Source organism: Eschrichtius robustus, chromosome 20 (assembly GCF_028021215.1).
Source record: "Eschrichtius robustus isolate mEscRob2 chromosome 20, mEscRob2.pri, whole genome shotgun sequence".
Classification (NCBI taxonomy): Eukaryota; Metazoa; Chordata; class Mammalia; order Artiodactyla; family Eschrichtiidae; genus Eschrichtius; species Eschrichtius robustus.
Window position 1 is genome coordinate 51,645,562 of NC_090843.1, and position 19,617 is coordinate 51,665,178.

At 55.2% G+C, this 19,617-nt stretch overlaps 1 protein-coding gene and 1 long non-coding RNA gene across 6 annotated transcripts; one reads left to right on the forward strand and one right to left on the reverse strand.

The window, feature by feature from the left end:
- Positions 1-2,733: 2,733 nt before the first annotated feature.
- On the forward strand, positions 2,734-19,609 carry ANKRD13B (ankyrin repeat domain 13B). 5 transcript variants are annotated; one of them, XM_068529493.1, is made up of 15 exons: positions 2,734-2,982; positions 12,821-12,956; positions 13,091-13,215; positions 13,303-13,348; positions 13,950-14,093; positions 14,183-14,372; positions 14,449-14,515; positions 15,593-15,674; positions 16,383-16,447; positions 16,666-16,796; positions 16,890-17,047; positions 17,172-17,324; positions 17,442-17,605; positions 17,684-17,760; positions 18,248-19,609. In XM_068529493.1, the coding sequence occupies exons 1-15, from the start codon at positions 2,869-2,871 to the stop codon at positions 18,483-18,485; spliced, it is 1,890 nt and encodes a 629-aa protein (XP_068385594.1). In that variant the 5' UTR covers positions 2,734-2,868; the 3' UTR covers positions 18,486-19,609. The 5 variants fall into 5 exon arrangements, with proteins under 5 accessions (XP_068385594.1, XP_068385593.1, XP_068385597.1 ...); XM_068529496.1 differs by lacking the exon at positions 2,734-2,982 and adding exons at positions 3,141-3,216; positions 4,935-4,995 and having other exon boundaries at positions 17,172-17,605; XM_068529494.1 differs by lacking the exon at positions 2,734-2,982 and adding exons at positions 3,144-3,341; positions 4,757-4,886 and having other exon boundaries at positions 17,172-17,605.
- Positions 2,926-8,922, reverse strand: LOC137754098 (uncharacterized). The gene is made up of 3 exons (XR_011071728.1): positions 8,791-8,922; positions 6,090-6,203; positions 2,926-4,372 (listed from the first exon to the last, which is right to left on the reverse strand). It is a non-coding gene; the product is annotated as an uncharacterized lncRNA (long non-coding RNA).
- Positions 19,610-19,617: the final 8 nt, after the last annotated feature.

The window sequence follows — 19,617 nt, forward strand, 5'->3', positions numbered from 1 at the left end:
TCCTTGGGCAGAGGTGCGGGAGTTGGTTGATTTTATCCCAGCGGTTCCAGAGCAGCAGTGACTTGTGGGTGGCAGGCTGCTTCCCTGGGGGAGACAAGTAATGTTCATGAGTCACACCACCCGAAATATATGCAAAGCTGCCTCCATCGCCTTTCGTTGCAGCCCAGATTGACAAGTTTGTTTGAGATTGCGATCCACGAGGTATATTTATAATCACACCTTAAAAAAAAATCTTGCAGGCATCCCCTCCCCCCATAGCCAGCAGCTCATCTGGCAGGGTTTCTGCGAGCAAAGATACCTCGCGGGGGGGGGGGGGGGGGCGGGGGGAGGGAGGACACCACCTGCCGCCCTGTGCTGCACTCCACCGAGGAGCCTGTCCGTGGGCTTCGTGGCCCCATCCCTGGCGATGGGAGGAGCGGCCTGGCCGCTCTTACCGGGCGCATAGCCCACGAACTGTGGCCGCCCGTTCACCCCCGATCGACCCCCAGCTATGGAATTTCATTTATTAGAAGTCGAGGCGGCTGCTGGCAGCCCCATTGCTTGGCTGTCTTTGTTTCTCTGCTGTGTGGGCGCGTCTCGAGCACGTGGCAGCTGGAGCGCGCAGGCCGGAGGAAAAGCGACCTGGGTTTAGAGTCCAGGGCCGCTTGGCAAAAAGAGAAACTCCGGCTGCCCAGAGGATAGGCCCCCCCCCAGTCCAGGCTGAGCTCCCCGCCTCCTTAAGCTCCAAGCCTTTTCAGGGGAGGAAGGTTAAGTCACCCCGTTCCCCCCACCCCGCTAGCCCCATCTCCTGGTTGGCCCTGGGACTACCTGGGAGTGGCCGAAGCACGGATCCACTCTCCAAACTTTGTTCCCGAAGCCCCCAGCCCCGCCACAGACGAGCTTCTGGGCCTGGGGCTAGGGATAAAAGGGTTTCAGAATTTCCCTTTGGAGACTTCGCCACCTCAGGAAGCAGGACAGTTAAAGAGGAATCGCAAAAAGACTCTAAAAACCATTTAATGAGGAAATGTACAGGCATTCTCCCGGCCACTCCTAGCCGTCCCTTCCCCGCTCCAGCCCCCTCCCCAACTCTGGCAGCAGCCACGACACTCTGCTGACCCCTCGTGGTGGAGGTGGGCAGCGGTCTCCGGCTGCGGGAGACGCCAGCTGGATCCTCCCAGCCTAGAGAAAGGGGCGAGGCGGTCCACTCCTCCCTCATCCTTTCCCGCCGGGGCCTGGCACTGCAGGGTGTGGAGGAGGTAGGACAGAAGACCACACAAAGAAACCTGGGAGAGGCTCGGAGAGTTTGCAAGCTTTTGCTAGCACCTCCCACAAAAATGCTTCCTGGATTGTTCTAAGTAGGGCTGGTATGGAATCCCTTATTCCTGTCTTGTTATGAGGTGGGCTCAAGAAGGCACTGTGCCTGGTCCCCCCACCTGTCCCAGTCCGCCTGGTTGGGGGAGGGATGCGCCATTTCCAGGGCAGTCACTATCCTTAGCTCACCCGAGGAGGTAGTATTTAGTGTCACATTTTAGAGGTGAGTGGTCCGAGAAACCAGAAAATGTAAGCAATCTGCTTAAGGTCAGGCAGATAGTAAGGAGGAATTCACTCAGGTTCTCTCAGACACCCCAGTCCCTATCCACTCCAGGTCCTACCAGCCCTTGCAATAGGCTGCCCCAGAGGGCAATTCCACTTTTATCGCGGCATCTGCAGGCACCCTTCTGGAAAGACCTCTCTGCCCTGGGGTTATTCAGGAAGGAGTTAGTCTCTGGAATCAGTCACTTCCTCTCCAGAGGGGACCACATGGGGTGGAGGTGGGGAGCTGCCACCTGCTGCTGTCTCTGCCCAGCCTCACTCTGGTCCTTGCAGAGGACAGCGTATGGCGGGAGGGGTCTGCTCTCCCAGCCTTAATAGACATTCTCTTTCTAACGTCAAATGTGGAAGATGGAGTTTAATTTTAAAAGAAGGCAGGGAAGACTCCTACGCAGTATTTCAGGTGCCAGATTCCTGGTTGCTCCAGTGACCCTTGGCACTAACGCCCCGCACCTTTCTCAGGATTCCTCCCATCAGTCACTCTTCTTGGAATCTGGATCCTGCTCACGTTCCACGAGGACCCAAACTCAATCCTGAAGGCCACACCTTCCCGCGACCCCTAAGGCTTGAGCAAGGCCTGTAACCCCCTCCTTCCCCAGCAAAAGGCAAAATGCCAGCGGGTGGCGGTGCGCCCCAGTCCAACTGGCGTCAGGACACTGCCTCCGTTCCAGCCAGGCCTGACTCCCTCCCCACTCTCTCAATGAATCAGGGGGCCACTGCGGGACCCTCTCCGGCCACTCGCCACCCCCAGTTCCACGAGGCGGACTACAAGCCCCATGATGCCGCGGGGCCGAGTTATAACAAGCACTGCCCAGGGCACCCACGTCCCCCTCCTCTCTCCCCCGCATCCCTGCATCCCTAGCCGACCGCTCGGGCTGAGGGCCGGGCTATGCAGCTGCGGGCGCGCGTCCCTGCGGCGGCGGCGTCCCTGGGGCCCTCGCCCCGTGCGCCCCCACGCCTGCTGCGGGCGCCTGCCCCCTCGGCCGATCAGCGTCTTTGTACGCGGGGGTGTGGGAGGCGAGGCGCGAGTCCGCGCCGCGCCGCCGAGTGCCCGCGCCCTCTCCGGGCGGGTGGGGGCCTTTCCGCGCCGCCCGCCGCCTCGCGAGGACGCCCGCGGCCCGCGCCGCCCGCACCGTTCCGGGCGCGCCACCCCCGCCCGCCGGCGCCGCTAGCACATGCCCGAGCCGCAGCCCTGCAAGCAGGCAGCGCTGGCCCCCCGCCCCGCGGCTCCGGGCCCTGGCTCTGGCGCGGTCCCTCCTCCCGGGCCGGGCGCCGCGGCCCCGGCATGAGGAGCGGGCGATGATCCCCGCCAACGCCTCCGCCAGGAAGGGGCCCGAGGGCAAGTACCCGCTGCACTACCTCGTGTGGCACAACCGCCACCGCGAGCTGGAGAAGGAGGTCCGCGCCGGCCAGGTAAGAGCGCCGTCGGGGCGCCGCGAGGACCCCATGGCCGGGCACGCCCGCCCGGCTTGGGGAGGGGGCGCGGCGCGGGCTGTCCCGCCCCCCTGGCGAGTTTGCAGCGCTTCTTTGTTCGCAGCCGCCGCTTTTGTGCTGTTGACCCGGAGAGGGTGATGGGAGCGGCCCCCGCCCGCTTCCCTCCGGCCCGGACTGGCGGCCCACACGTGCTCCGGACCCTCCCAGATTGGGGTAGGGGACGCCGTGCCCCTCCTCCGCCGGGGCAGTGAGGGCTGCGGGGAGGGGCTGCCGGCTCCATCTGTGTTCCACGCGGTAGGAGAGTCCGCCCCACTCAGCTCGGCAGCAACACCTCCCGCGTGAGTGTGCGGAGGTGGGCAAGGCCTGCGTAGGGAGGGGGTCACGGGTCAAGGATCAAAGAGGCTGTGACACTCCCAGACATTCCAGCCCCACCCAGTGCCCTCTACCCTCACGATGAGCGCTTATCTGTTTGCTCAGACTGGGCAGAGCCCCTGGATCCCTCAGACCCGGCTCAGGAATGGGGAGTAAAGAGGGAGACCCTCTTGGGTTTAGCCCTGAAGGGCCTTGTCCAGGTGCTGAAAGGCGCTCTCCTGCCCTCTGGTGCTGGGGCCTGGCTTCTAGGCGCTGAAGAAGCGAGGGGCCCTTTGGCCCCTGGCAGGATTTGAGGTTTTGCACACAGAGCAGGCTACCAGGTTCCTCTAGTCATTGAGAATGGGTGGGTCAGCCAGCTTTGGCTGGGCGGTGGCCTCCAAGAAGATAAGGTAAGGGATGGGGTCTCCTGGCCGTTCTTTAGGACCAAGGCAGACAGGCAGGCAGGCACAGGTCACAGGTAGTTCCCAACTCTGCCCTTGGCCTTCAGGCATAGGTAGGCACACATGGCATGGACGACTAACCCTCCAGGGTGGGGAGGCAGGAGCGAGAGCTGGGCCCAGCCTGCCCTGGTTTGTCTCCAGTTGAGGCCTGCAGACTTGGCCTAGATCTGAGATCCTGGGGCCATGGGCTGGGAGTGGTTTGCTAAGGCGTTGCCCCTTTGGGAATATGCCTTTTGAGGGCCACTTCCTGAGGCACAGGAAGTTCAGTTTGAGGAGCTGTCTGCTTCCAAGGGAAGAATGAGGTGGAGAGCAGGACATCCCCAGATGGTGAGCGAAGTGAGGGTCAGAGTGTGTCTCTGAATTCCACCACTGAGCCCTCGGACCAGTGCAGCACCCAGCTCTGCATAGCAGTCCCAGGAAGTGTTGGGGTGACCTGAGCCTCCATCTCTGGTTGGGGTGTCCACTTCCATTCTACCTCTGCTTCCACAAGGATGCTCCAGGTTGCTCCTCAGACCACATCTCTGTTTATCCATCATAAAGGAAGTGGTTTGCAGCCACTGGTAAAGGAAGCAAGGTCAGAGTGGTGGATCCTGCGGGACAAAGATGAACAAACCAGACACAGCCCATGCCCTCCAGGAAACCCCGTTCTGGTGAAGCAAGTGTGAACAGGGAAGTACAGTGTGATGTGCAGGGTAAAACAGTGCTAAAACAGTCCAGCCTCTTCTGGCTCTTCTCTGCTTTCCTCCCCTAGAGGGCAAGAGAAGACAAGCCTCTGATAGAGGTTACAGCTGGAGGGATTTAAGTATGATCTTAGAGGAACTTCCCAATGGGATGGTTGATGGTTGGTCAAAGAATTGTTAGGCAGAAGGCTAGTGGTTGAATGTCCGGAACACCTCAATCACACTCCCTTGCCCAAGGGGTGGGTGGTCCTTTTCTTGCAGAGATTGGAGAGAGGCAGAATGCCTTAGAAGAAAAGGCTTTTTCACCCAGTCCTGTCTGATTGACAGTCCTCAGGTCAGCAGTCATCTTCCTGGGGTGAGGCTGGATGGGGAGCACTGGAACCCGCTGCAGGTAGGGGTGGTTTGGACCACTGAGTGTGTTCCTCTTTGCTCCCCTCAGGCTGCCACAGAAACCAGGGACCAGGTTCACCCCATCCCCACCCACTCATCCCCTCACCCTGGTGAGTTTTTGTCTTCCTGAAACGGATACTGCCTGCCCTGATCCAGGCCAGGGGGAATATAGGGCATTGGTTGAGATTAAACCCTTCTTCAGCCCTAAAGGAATCAGGGGTGCCAAGAAGGGGAATGCCAGTCAGTCTGGGTGGGAGAGCCCCCTGGCTGTATTTCGACTCCAGGACTGACCCAGAGTGATGCTTGCATCCAGATGTGCACTGCTCAGTCCCCAGGGCCTCAGACTCCCAGGGAGAACTGAGGATGCCCACCCCAGCCATTTCCTGCAGGTGATGGGTCTGGGGGCAGCCACTTAACATCATAATGAAACACTGTAGACCCCAGGCATCTCATCTGGGGGTCCCTGATCTCTGGTCCTTCTGGCACCCACTGTCACAGAAAACAGCTGGGTTTTCCTCAAACACACAGCAGCTGGGTTTCCCTGGTCTTCACTTGTCATAGCTGCCTCTTCTTCACTCCAAGAAAGCCCTGCAGAAGCCCTCCCGTGGGCAGGCTTGGCAATGCTGGCCAAGGAGGAGGGGGATGGCACGGCAGGCTTCTGAGCAGGTTCATGGGGTCTGGAAGCAGGGAGTGGTGGGGAGATGGGAGGTGCTCAGCGGGTGTTTTTTGGTGAAGGGAAGGGTCCATGATCACCCCTAGCCAATACCCAGCAATACAATGGTTGCTGGGTGCCCTGCTTCCTGCCACACACCTGCTCTACCAGTTTGGGAGGGGGCAGGGGGTTGTAGGGTAGGGGATGTGCCAGTTCCCCCTTGGCCGGCACGAGGCCTGAGGTCCAGACAGCTGGGCATGGCCTTGGTTCTGGAGTCACGCGTCCCTGGTGTTCCCTGGGGGTGGGAGGTGGAGGTTAGACTGAATAGCTCCCTGTGGGAGGGCCAAGGAGAGCAGGATTCTTCCCAGGCAACAGGCACTCTGGAGGGGGCTGGACTGTGGTCCTAGAGAAACATTTTCTTTCTTCCGGCGGCTGCCTCCACCATGGTCCTCCTTCCTGCTTTCCCCGGTTCATCCTTCTGACCTAGAGGCAGGTGAGATGGGATCGTGGGGCCCCTGGATACTCAGACAGAGGCTGCCTCACCCAAAGTACCTGTTGTGTCCAGGAGCACCTGTGATCCCTTCTCCTCGCAAAGTAGGCAGTCCTGGGTATGGGCTGTCACCACAGCTGATGAGTTGGGAAGCTCAGGAGAGGGAGCCACAAACCCTAGAAACCAAAAATCAATGTGTCTGGGATGAGGGGGAGGGGCTGTGTGGGGCAGGATAGAGGGGGGTGGGTGGAGGGCGTGGGTGGAGGGGTGGGTGGCGGGGGTGGGTGGAGAGGTGGGCGGAGGGGTGGGCGGAGGGGGCAGGGTGGAGGGGTGGATGGAGGAGTGGGCGGAGGGGGTGGGTGGAGGGGCTGGGTGGAGGGGGAGTCAGCAGGTGCCACCCCCACTGGCCCAACTTCACTTGGGGAAGCATCTTGCCTCCCTCCCCCCGTTGAGTGAGCTCAGGCCTGCCTGGTGGGAGAGCAGAGGAGCAGTGGCCATACCAGACTCTGGCTGTCTTCCCTGGGGCTGGGGGATGGAGCGGGGCAAGGAAAGGAGACGCAGGCTGAGCAGGCAAGGGGCCCCAGGCTCTGGGCCCCTCACCTTACTTCTCCAGCACCTGTGTTTAGTCTATAGATTTGGTATGTTCTTATAAGATTTCACCTAACAAAAGGACTCTGCTAATGCTAAACAACTTTGAAAAATACCCTGCTAGTGCATGTGGGTTCAAGGAGTGTGCATGTGCAAATGTGCTGGCAAATACGTGTGTTACATGAGTAGAGGCCTGCAGGCCGGAGGGCAGCTGGGCACACATGTGCTTGTACACTTAGGGGTGCACATGTACAATGAGTGTGGATGCAGGAGTAAGAGTGTGTGTCCTTATGGTACCTGTACGAGTGTGTGTGTGTGCGTGTGCGTGTGTGTGTGTGCAGGCAGGTGCCTGAGTGGAAGCAGGGAGACTCTGCCCAGGGAGCCCCAGCTCCTAAGCTCGAAAGACCCCTGCTTTTGGCTCCAGCTGAGGCCAGCGGGGGTGCAGAGTTTCCGTTCTCTTGGTGGGGAGGGCTGGCTACTGGGTTTCATTGGAAACCTTTCCATTCCAGCAATTAAATAGCAGCAGGCCTTTGCCGAGGAAATTAATGAATTCTCCCACCTGGGCCCCCGGCAAGGTGCCTCTTCCCCTGCAGGCCCAGCTTTGGACGGGTGAGGGGTAACTTCGTTGGGGCTCGGCTGACAGTATGCAGGCCTGATGTTGGCCCTGGAAGACAGCGGTGCCTTGGGGACCCTGGGGAGGGCTGTCGGGAGAGCTCCTGTGGAGTGGGGGTAGGGAGGGCACCCCTGCCTGGCAGGCAGTGCCAGCCTCTCTGTGGAGCCTGGAGCGGAGGCACCTGAGGGGGAAGGAGGCAGGCGGCATCTGGAGCCCGGGGACCGGGCCCTGCTGGCTCCCTGGGGCCTTGTTAGCAGCAGCAGCATCTGGGGCGGGGCCGGTGGGAGGCGTGGGTGGCTGGGCTGCGGCCCCATGGGAAGGCCTCCTCCTGACACCCCCCATGACCCAGCCAGCTCAGGGTCTATGGATCCTGCATCACTCCCACCCCAGGACTCAGGACCCCACCCAGGTCGGACCCTGAGGGGCCCAGCTCAACCCGTAAGAGGCTCCCCTCCCCTCTGGGGAGCTCATGTAGAGGAGCAGCAGGGGGGCCGCTCACAGGGGCCAGGCACAGTTTGGGTTTTTTTTTGAGGCTCCCAGTATATTTAAAAATGAAGAAATGCCAACAAGGGTTATAAAAATTATATAAATAATCTGAATTATTTTAAATGTTTCATTTTTGACAAAGGAGTTCCCACTCATGTTTAAAATATTTAACTGTTGCTAGAAGGTAGCAGTCCTCACTACTTCCCCACTCCTCTCAGAGGCAACCACTTTGAACTCTTTAGGCTGTTCTGGTATTTGCCTCCATAATTATAAGCAATATACCTCTACAAGTATTTACTGGTTAATCAATTTTACACTTCACTGCCTTGCCTTCCTTCCCCATGTCCCTTAAAAAGTCATCTATGCATTTGTTTAATAAACATTTATTAAGCACCAGTTATGTGCCAGATGCTGTCGAGAGACTGGGGATGTAGCACTGAACAAGACAGACGGTCCCTTTGTGGGGCTTACAGTCTAGGAGAGGGAGACAATGAAAAAATAAATAAGCAGTTTAATGTTGGGAGAGAACTAGAGCAGGATAAGGGACAATAGATAGATAAATAGCAACCGACATTTGAGATGGGTTGTCAGGACCAGCCTTTCTAAGGAGGTGACATTTGAGCAGTGGCCTGAATGAAGTGAGAGAAGCAGCTTTGTGGCTACTGGTACCCAGGAGAAGATGGTTCCGGAGAAGGCTGATATGCAGGAGTGGAGCTTGGAGAGATGGGAGAGCATGTGAGTTCAAAGAGACGTCCAGGATTCTTTTCTCAACTGGATGGGAAGCCATGGAGAGATTTTGAGCTAAGGGGCGTCAGGACCTGAGGAATATTTCACAGGATGACAGCACCTATGATGGGCCCTGTGAAGAATAGACCTAAGGAACCAAGAGAAGAGTGGGCGGAATTAGGTGACAGATGGGGTGGCCACGACCAGGAGGGTAGCCTGAAGGTGGTGAAAACTAAGATGACTTTGGATCTATTTTGAAGGTAGAGCCTGTAAGGTCAAATTTTACTGATGGATTAGATATGGAAGGTGAGAGAAAAAGAAGAGATAAAAACAGTCCCAATGTTTCTTACCTGGAAAGGGAGTGAACTGAGGTGCTGTTTACTGTGATGGGAGAACTGGGGCAGGTGAAGCTGTCCAGGTATGGCTGGCATAAAGAAAGCAAGGGAAAGAAGTCACAGGTCAGAACGTCCCATTTTGTTTCATGAATTCAATTTCCTTTTCATATTTTTCTCAGGGTGTAAATTACTGTTCCCCCCGCCAAATTTTTTTTTCATCTGTTTCCTGCATTGACAGTTGTTTCCTCTGGGTTTTTAGCATCTATTTGCATGTTTTGGTATCTTTCATGTTGGCAGCTTTCCTCAAGTGTCCACTCACCCTCGGCTCTTGGGGCATATTTAAGGATGGGGGTGTGGAGCTTATTAACGAACGGGTGCTGCTCTAAGATGACTGGCCTGCTTATTGTTGGGGTCCCCAAATTTCTGTACCCAGAGGTCTGTGGTGCCTCTAGTTTCTGCAAGAAGGAATTCTCCAGTCTCCTGCTAGGGGTAGGATGGGGCAGTGTTATGTGCAGTCTGGCTGCCAGTGGTTCAGGACTTGAGGCAGGGAAGGGACTGGGCTTTCACTGTTCACCAGTTTTCAGTCCCATGACCTCATCCTCAGACCAATGTCCGAGTTCAGTGCATCTGAAGCTCAATTTCTATCAAGAATAAACCCCTGGCATCCTGTGGAGAGGAAGGGGGGCATCTCCCAGCTTTACAAGATTGGGGAGGGGGTTCTGAATTTTAACCAGACCCCCCTGTATTCAGTCCTGAGCCTTTCTCCCACCTCTGCTGTTCCCACTGCCTGCATGTTCTGCACCTGTCAAGGGTGCTAAGGGGGGAATCCAGCTTGCTAATCACTGGGGTTTCCCTCTGTGAATGCTTGGGTTCTAGTACCTTCTGTTCCCTTAAGTCAATTGTGATGCCCCAGCCACTTTCTTGTGGGTTTTAAATATTTTATTGGCATTCTTATACTTACTCACACATTTACTTTTCTTTCTTTTTTTAATGTGGTTGTGCCGGGTCTTAGTTGTGGCAGGTGGCGGGTTCCTCAGTTGCAGCATGAGAACTCTTAGTTGCGGCATGCATGTGGGATCTAGCTCCCTGACCAGGGATCGAAGCTGGGCCCCCTGCATTGGGAGCGCAGAGTCTTAATCACTGCGCCACGAGGGAAGTCCATCACACATTTACCTTTTGAGGGAATCTTCATTCCTTTGTATAGATCTAAGTTTCCATCTGGTATCATTTTCCTTCCACTTGAATAACTTCATTTAACATTTCTTGCATGTCTTCTGGTGATAAATTCTCTTAGCTCTTGTTTGTCCATAAAAGTCTTTATTCCCCCATTTCATTTTTGAAGTATATTTTTCACAGGATATAGAATTCTAGGTTGACAATTTTTCCCCCAGCACTTCAAAGATTTCATTCTGTTGTCTTCTAGCTTGCATAGTTACCGATGAAAAGTATGTAGTATTTCCTATATTTGTCCTTACATACATAGCGTGTCTCAATTCTCAAAATGCTTTCCACAACACTGTAAATCAACTATACTCCAATAAAAAAAATTTTTAAATGCTTTTAAGATTTTCTTTTTATCATTAGTTTTCAGCATTTGATTATGATGGGCCTTGGCCTAGGTTTTTTGGTGTTTTTCTTCCTTGGGATTCATTGAGTTCCTTGGTTCTGTGGATTTATCATTGTATTAGTTTCCGCAACAAATTACCACAGACTGGGTGGGTTAAAACAACAAAAATTTATTCTCTCATCATTTTAGAAGTCCAGGTTCAAGGTATCAGCTCCACTCCTTCCAAAGTCTCTAGGGGAGAATCCTTCCTTGTCTCTTCAAGCTTCTGGCGGCTCCAAGCATTCCTTGGCTTGTGGTTGCATAACTTCAGTCTCTGCCTGCATCTTCACATGGAACTTCTCTGTGTGTGTGTTTTATAAACTGGATTTAGGGCCTACCTGGATAATTCAGGCCGATCTCATTTTAAGATCCTTAACTTAATTATATCTGCAAAGACCCTTTTTCCAAATAAGGTCACATTCACAGGTTCTGGCAGTTAGGATGTAGACATATATTTTGTGGGGGCACCACCATTCAACTTACTACAGTAGTTTTTTTTAAACCAAATTTGGAAATTTTTTGGCTATTTCTTTAAATTTGTCTTATTCTTCCACTTCCTTATCCTATCCTGTGGGACTGCAATTATACATATGTTAGAATGCCTTAGAGTGTCTCACAGATTGCTGAGGCTGTTTGAATGTTTTTCGATACTTTTTTTCTCTTCTGTTCTTCAGTTTGTACAGTTCTGTTGCTGTATCTTTAAATTCACTGATTTTCTTTTTATTCTGTAGTGTCTAGTCTACTGTTAATTCTATCCAGTGAAAATTTCATTTCAGGTATTGTACTTTTTATCTCCCATTTGTTTCCCTGTGAATGTTGTGTTTTTCTTTAAACTTTTGAGCCATTCACCTTTATTGTTTCTGAATATGTTTCTATTAAATGATTTTTCTCCTGATTATGGGTTTTATATTTTCCTACTTCTATGCATGTCTAGTCATTTTTAACTGGATGTTGGACATTGTAAATGTTGTGATGTTAAGCATCGGGATATTGTTGTCTTCCTTTAGAGAGTGTTAGACTTTGTTCTGGCAGCCTAAGTTAAGTTACTTGCAAATCAGTTTGATCCTTTTGAGCTTATTTTTCATCTTTATTAGATTAGGTCTGGGTGAGCCTTTTCTCTTGGGATAGGATTCCTACTCCTAAGATATAACCCTTCTTGGGTCTCTTGAATACCCTGGGTAATCAACAAGAACTCTCTACTCTAGCAGGTTGGAGCTTGAATGTCTCCCTGCCATGGGTGAGCTCTGAGAATTTACCAGCCTATTGTTCCTTTTCTGCCTGGTTTTGTTGAGTTTCACTCTACACATGTGAAGTTTAGTATTCAGCAAAGACTCAAAGGGGACTATATGCAGATTTCTGGAGTTTTGTTTTTTTTTTTTTTTTACATAGCTCACTTCTTCCTGGAACTCTGCCCTGCAACTTCTAGCTACCTCAGCCTCCCTGAACTCCTATCTCTGTCTCCTTAACTCCTCAGCAAGACTACCATGCTCTGCTGGGGATTCCCCTACCTGAATTGCTGTCTGGAATATTCCTCTAAGTAGAAACTTAGGCAATCATAGAGCCCACCTTGTTTGTTTCTCTTACTTCAGGGATCACAGTCCTGGACTAATTGTTGCCTAATGTCTGAAAACAATTATTTCATATATTTTGAAGCAATAGTTTTCTCTGTTTGGTGGGAGGGTAATTTCAGTTATCGCATCATATTGGAGTAGAAGCCTTTTCCTGGCATTTTAATCAAGTTTTGGGGAGGAGAAAAGGAGTTACATACACGTGGTCAGTTCACATATTTAAGCAGAAGTCCTAGTCTCCTGAAATATATCTAAATATTTATGTTTAACAAACATATGCTTTTATCACGCAACAAAAATCTCATGTCATATAATCGTGTTATTCACAAAATAATAAGAGTATTTATAAAAAATGTTAATACATAGTGTCCCATAGGCACAGGACATGGGTTTGAAGTTGTACCATGAACATATTCTTTCATTCTTATCAAGGTATTACTGCAACTGTTTGCTAAACCTCTCAGGGATAATGTCAATGATCTAAATTGGTGGCCCTTCCTGAAGGTGTGGTCTTGGACCCCTAGGATAGGTCCTGTCTCAGGTGCCCTCCCTGGCCAAGAGTCTTTCTAGACCACACTTCGGCCCCAGGCTTACTCTTCACAGGCAGACCACTGGGCCTTGGAAGAGTGAACCCAGTCAGGGCACCTAGGTGGACAGGAAAGGAAGTCCTTCCCTTTCTCAGAGTTACTTCCTGCCCTCTCCTGCAAGCCCCTTTCCCCTCACCTGACCCCAGCTCATTGTGTCTATTTTTTCCATTGCCTTCTGAGATGGGCAAGACAGGACAGCTAGGTGGTTGCTGCCTGCCTAGAGGCTGTCAGGCTTAGATGGGCTACCTCAGAAGTGACCAGGGCGACCTCTTCACCTCTTCCAGGTGGACATCGAGCAGCTGGATCCCCGTGGGCGGACTCCCCTGCACTTGGCCACCACCCTGGGGCACCTCGAGTGTGCCCGCGTGCTCCTGGCACACGGCGCAGATGTGGGCAGGGAGAATCGCAGCGGCTGGACAGGTGGGCACCCCTACTCACCCCTACCCCACAGCCTGGGTCTCCCGGCATCATATCCTCACCTCTGATTGGCTGAAGGGAGCCCTAGGCAGGATCCTGCCCTGTGACATTGCCTCTTGCCCACACCCCGCCCCCAGTGCTTCAGGAAGCTGTGAGTACCCGGGACCTGGAGCTGGTGCAGCTGGTGCTGCGGTACCGGGACTACCAGCGGGTGGTGAAGCGGCTGGCAGGCATCCCTGTGCTCCTGGAGAAGCTGCGCAAGGTGAGGGCCAGCCTCTCAGCTTCCCCACCACGGTTTTTGAACGCTATCTCTAGCACAGGCTTAGCCACTCTCCTCTTCATCCTCCAGGCCCAGGACTTCTACGTGGAGATGAAATGGGAGTTCACTAGCTGGGGTAAGAGGGGCTGACGGGGGCCTCTCTGGGCACTCTCCCACCTCAGGGCTTCTGCACTTGCTGCTTCCCTGCCTAGAGCACTCTTCCCATCACTCTCCCATGGCTCCTTCTCACCTCTTAGCTCTCAGCTCATTGCTACCTCTTCCTGAGGCCTTTCCACAATGCCTCGATTGATTCCATTATTATTTCCTTCACTTTGTAATGACTGGCTCATTTGTTTGTTACCTGTCACCCCTTACTAGAAGGTGAGCTCCAAGAGGGCAGGGGTCCCGTCTTGTTCAATGTTGTATCCCCAGTGCCTGGCACATAGTAGGTGTTTAATAAATATTTGTTGGAAGACTAGATGAAAGGTTGAGTGAGTGAATTAAATGGTGGATACTAGGGACTTGGTGGTGGCTGAGTCATGCCTGTCCCCAGCCTCAGGTTGTTCATTTCTGAGTGACTGTGGTCTACATTTGTGGGGGGGAACTGGAGCAGGGGCTGCTCTCCCACCGGTTCCCTTACCCTTTCCCAGCCACACTCCTGACCCCCATGCTCTGAGGTGGCTGAGGGTGGTGGGCCAGACAAACTGAAGCCACCTCTGACCTTCTCTTCAACCTAGTGCCCCTGGTGTCCAAGATCTGCCCCAGTGACACCTACAAAGTGTGGAAGAGTGGGCAGAACCTTCGGGTAGACACCACACTTCTGGGCTTTGACCACATGACGTGGCAGCGAGGGAACCGCAGCTTTGTCTTCAGGGGCCAAGGTCAGGCAGGCGGGAGATGGGGCAGGGTGGAGAGGCTGGGGACAGCCCCCTGAGACCCCTGACCCCCTGTGCTATTCTGCGGCTGGCAGACACGAGCGCCGTGGTCATGGAGATTGACCACGACCGCCGGGTGGTGTACACAGAGACCCTGGCTCTGGCCGGGCAGGACCGTGAGCTACTGCTGGCTGCTGCCCAGCCCACCGAGGAGCAGGTGCTGAGCCGGCTCACCGCACCCGTCGTCACCACGCAGCTCGACACCAAGAACATCTCCTTTGAGAGGTAAGTGGGAATGACATTGGAAGCCTGGAGCCAGCCTGGTGGACGCCCCCTCACCTAGACCACTCTGCTTCCCTAGGAACAAGACCGGCATCCTGGGCTGGCGCAGCGAGAAGACCGAGATGGTGAATGGGTATGAAGCCAAGGTGAGGTCATAGCTCCCGGGTGCCAGACCCACCACACTCTTGCCTACAGCGAGCTGGGCAGGGGTTTCCTGACCATGCTTTCTCAGCCTTGGAGGTGCAGAGGCAATGCAGCGTGGAGGGAAGGTCATGAGACTAAGAGGCAACCGATGAGAATGGCCAGCATTTATTGAGCACCTAATATTATGTTCATGTTCAAGGCTCTGTTCTGACATTTTAAATGTATGTACTTGTGTGTATGTATGTGTGTCTATGTACACATGCACACACGTCTATATATTTATGTGTGTATGTCTCACACACACACACTCATTTAATCCTCACGACAACCCTTTCGGGTAGATGCTATTATTATTCCCATTTTACAGATGTTTATGGAGCCCTTTCCACAGTTTCCCGTTTAATCTTCACAACAACTCTATGAAGTAGGGTACTGGCCCATTTTATGATGAGGAAGCAGGGGCTTGGAGTGACTAAGTGGCCAGTACAAGGTTGCCCAGAGCCAAGCTTCAGACCCAGCTGGCTGACTCCAAAGCCAGGCCTTTACCCCTAAGAAGACTGTTGTGGGGGACCCCCAGCAGTCACTCTGGGACCCCCATATCACCCATGTGGGGCCATGTGGTGAAGAGTCTAACCAATGCAAGTTTCTGTGTCGTCGTTGTTTCCTCCTGGAAGCCTTCCCTGGTTCATAGGCTGGGTTATGGCCTCTGTTTTTGGTTCCCACAGCCCTGTGCTCTCCCCATTAGAGCATGTATCACGCTGTGTTATTACTGTCCATTTTCTTCTTGATTGTGAGCCTCAAGAGGGCAAGGATCGTGTCTGGCCATGCTTGTTCACCGCTGTATCCCTGATGGCTGCCTCAGTGCCTGGCTTATAAAGGCTCCTCACAAAAATGTTTGTTGAATGAATAAGAGAACTGAATGAATAACTTCATATAATTACTTGCCCAAAGGCCTGGAGATTGCAACTGACAGCACCCCCCTCCCCTGACCGTTCCTTGTAGGAAGTGTTCATAACGCCCTTAGGGGCAGGGTAGGGGTACCAAAGCTGTCTGTGAGTCCTTTCCTCATCTGTCCCCAGGTATATGGGGCATCCAATGTGGAGCTCATCACCCGGACACGGACAGAGCATCTTTCAGAACAGCACAAGGGCAAGGTCAAAGGTAATGAGGCAGGGGTGGATGGGGGTGGGGGGAGGAAACATCCCCACTCAAGCGCCTCCATCAGTATTTCCTCTGACATCCTAGCAAGAGCCAGGATAGTTTATTCAGGCAAATAGGTTTCAATTCAAGTGCCAAATCCTAGTGATTGGTAGTGGTTGCCTAGAGTGCTGTTAAGATTCTAAGGCAACATTTGGGCTCAACGGGCTCAACTGATTACTAATATCTGCATTGGATTTGGGGGCAGGGGGGAATGTCATGTACGCTGTTTGTTGGCCATTCTAGTCTAGTGGGACATACCCTAGGCAGAAGGACAGGGGCCCTGCCACTGATTCTCTGTGCCCACTGATACTACAACTGACTCTCTGGGCACCAGTTAGTCTGTCTGAAGTGGATAGACATAATTCCCACCTCACAAGAGAACAAAATGAAGTTAATATGGAAGCACCTGAAGGAAAACATACACATGCATACCCCAAAACACTTTTGGAAGTTTCTCCTGAGCCCCAGGCCTACTTTTATTCCAGCTGTGCTTATGGTGGTCCTGCCCCTGCCCCTTGGAGTCCTCAGTCACCTTCAGGTGAAGGTGCCTGGGTGTGTGGTGTGGGTGAGCAATCCTCCCTCCCCCCAGGGACCAGCCTCCTCCCTGGGTCTTGGGTGCTGTCACTTCTGAGGACTGCAGTGTCCTCTGAAATGCCATATTTCTTGCAGGCTGTAAGACACCTCTGCAGTCCTTCCTGGGAATTGCTGAGCAGCATGGGGGCCCCCAAAATGGGGTGAGTGTGTGCGAGGGGTACCCCTCTGTGGAAGGGTGTGGATGGGGATCAGGAGGAGGTCTGGGAGGCACCCTGTGGGGACTTCCTTTCTTTCCACAATGCCCAAGGCCCTGTCAGCTCCAATGGCGGGGGGACAGATCCGGGGCTTGTAATACCAAGTGGCTGGCCTGGCCTCAGGGACTGAGAAGGGCTCATAAGCCCCTCCCTGTGTGGTACAGACCCTGATCACTCAGACTCTGAGCCAAGCCAACCCCACTGCCATCACCGCAGAAGAGTACTTCAATCCCAACTTTGAGCTTGGCAACCGTGACATGGGCCGACCCATGGAACTGACCACCAAGACACAGAAGTGAGGCCCCATGGTGGTGCTGGGGAAGGGTGGGCAGGGCTGGGAGGCCATGGCTTCTACAATGTCCCTCACCCCTTGGGATCTGGGGCGCAGGTTCAAGGCCAAGCTGTGGCTGTGTGAGGAGCATCCCCTGTCCCTGTGTGAGCAGGTGGCCCCCATCATTGACCTCATGGCCGTCAGCAATGCACTTTTCGCCAAGCTCCGGGATTTCATTACCCTGCGCCTGCCTCCGGGATTCCCTGTCAAGATTGGTGAGGCTCCACCCCCATTTCCCTTGAGCAGCTATTGGGAGGATGGGGCTTAGAGGAGGTAAAGAGTGGGTACCTAAGGTGTGAGGGAGTGGGTGGTGGCGCCTGATGGTTTCTGCATCCTCAGAAATCCCGATTTTCCACATCCTCAATGCCCGCATCACCTTCGGGAACCTCAATGGCTGCGATGAGCCGGTGCCGTTGGTGCGAGGCAGCCCCAGCAGCGAGACCCCTTCCCCAGGCAGTGACTCCTCCAGTGTCAGCAGCTCCAGTTCCACGAGTGAGACCCTGTCCTGCCCTGAGCCCGCCCTCACTTCCCCTCCCCACCGAGCACTTCCCCGGGAGTGGCCGGGAGGGGAGGTCTGGTCCACTCTGACCCACAGCCCGGCGCCCCCAGCCTCGTGCCGCGGCTGCGAGATCTCCCCCACGTTGTTCGAGGCCCCACGCGGCTACAGCGTGCTGGGCGGCCAGCGAGAGGCCACCACCCGCGACGACGATGACGACCTGCTGCAGTTCGCCATCCAGCAGAGCCTGCTTGAGGCGGGCAGTGAGTATGACCAGGTGCGTCCCCGCGGCCGCACGGGGCCACTGGACTGCGGTGCCGCCACAGCTAACTGGCTCACCCCCGCCTCCGCCCAGGTCACCATCTGGGAGGCGCTAACGAACAGCAAACCGGGCACTCACCCCATGTCCTACGAGGGTCGCCGACAGGACAGGTCAGTGCCCGCCCGTCCTGAGAGGGTTTGGAGACGCCTATTCCCCCACCTCCCATACACGTGCACAGAGAACACCAGGGCCCTGTCACGGTGCATATGGACACTGCTGCATGAGCAACCCCTCTTGGCCCAGAGGAACCGTGGTACCGTCATCAGGGACCCTACTGGTTTCAAGATGGCGTCTACCACCCACCACCCGTTCCTGACTCAGGGGTGGGTGAGCAGTACTCCAAACGCGGCCTTAGAGCCTTCACAGACCCTCAGCAGACAGAATGTCGGGGCTGGGGTTCTAGAAGACTGGGAGGATGAGCTTCGTAGTAGCTGGAATCAGCTCCTACCGGGTGGGAGGGAGCCAGGGAGGTGATGCGGGACTCATCGCCTCCACTGGAGGGTGTTGAGGCCTGCGCTGTCCCGGGGCCTCCACACCGTCTCCACCCTGCACACGGGCAGATGCCCGGAGCCCTCGACGTATCTTACCTGCCTCCAGGAGCGCTCCGCCCACGCCGCAGCGCCAGTCCACAACCCCTGCGGGCCTGGCGTCGGTCCCCAGCCCTCGGCCCAGCCCGCGCCCAGGCCAAGGCGGCCACGTGTTCCGGAGCTACGATGAGCAGCTGCGGCTGGCCATGGAGCTGTCTGCGCAGGAGCAGGAGGAGCGGCGGCGGCGCGCGCGCCAGGAAGAGGAGGAGCTGGAGCGCATCCTGCGGCTCTCTCTGACTGAGCAGTAGCGCCCTCTGCCGGGCCCCTTGGCCACTCCCCGCGGGACCCGCCCCGGAGCGAGAGTCGCCCGTCCTGCGCGCTCGCCTAGCTGAGTCTGGAGACCCGAACCGCCGCCTCAGGGGCGTAGCAGTGCACCCGGCACCAGATGGGGAGGGGTTCGTCCCAGCCGTGGGGTACCTTCCTGGAGGCAGCTGGCACGGCCCGGCTCCCCTGCTTTGCTGTATCCTGACCCCACCCCACTCCCCTGGGCTCTGACCGGTCCAAGGGCGGAGCCAGGCCGTTTGAGGGGGAGACGGTCCTTAGAGGAGCACTGTCCCCATCCCTTGCTCCTTCTGGCCAGTCCTCCTTTCTGCTCACTGACCGCACTCCAGGACACTGCCCGTGAAGCCTTTGCATCTCCGCTCTTCACCCCTGGGGGGCAGCTGAGCTCCCCACGTGCTGTGTGGCTGCTTCGTCTTAGACACAAACCAGCACGTCAAGGGCCCAGCTCCTCCCCCACCCCGGCATTTCAGCGTCAAGTGCACTTAGCGGGGTGCCCGGCTCCCCCAGCCCCCACACCCCTCCCGGGTCTCAGGGTGGTCCCAGCTTCTCTTCGGGTGACCAGAGGTTGGAGTCCCCATCCCCAAGGCACGTTTTTGTGATCAGGGAGGGTGCCCAAGGTGGCCCCAGGTCTGGGCAAGGCCTGGCTCCCTCGTGGTGTCTTGGCGAATGGGGGGGCACAGTGGGCGTGGGGCAAACACCAGACTGGACACAGGGGTCGCCCAGGGCCCTGGCACCACCATCCATCCCTTCCCACCAGCTGCTGCTAGCCCTCTGTGGTTGTGCATCCTACTTTCCCCCCACCCAGGGGCTGACTCCGAAACCCTTCATCCAATGGTGCTAACCCCCGGCTCTCCCCTGCCCCACCCCACCACCCAGAGAAGCACAGACCCCGCCAGGGGCAGGGGCCCACTGCACACCCTTGTCTGGGTTCTCTCGGACTGGCCTTCCTGGCTCAGCCAGTGAGGCTCAGAAGGGACACGAAAGCGATGGAAGAAAACAACAAAGGGAAGCTGTTCCTCTCACCCTCTTCCCTGATGCCAGGGGCACCAGACTGATTCTGAGGCACAAATAAAAGAGGCTTCAAACCCAAGGCTTTTC

Excerpts from the sequence above, each read along its gene's own strand:
- ANKRD13B (XM_068529492.1), top strand. The coding sequence starts at position 2,869 with ATGATCCCCGCCAACGCCTCCGCCAGGAAGGGGCCCGAGGGCAAGTAC. Across the intron at positions 13,349-13,949 it reads ATGGGAGTTCACTAGCTGGG|TGCCCCTGGTGTCCAAGATC; the intron begins GTAAGAGGGGCT and ends TCTTCAACCTAG. Across the intron at positions 16,797-16,889 it reads CTGACCACCAAGACACAGAA|GTTCAAGGCCAAGCTGTGGC; the intron begins GTGAGGCCCCAT and ends TCTGGGGCGCAG.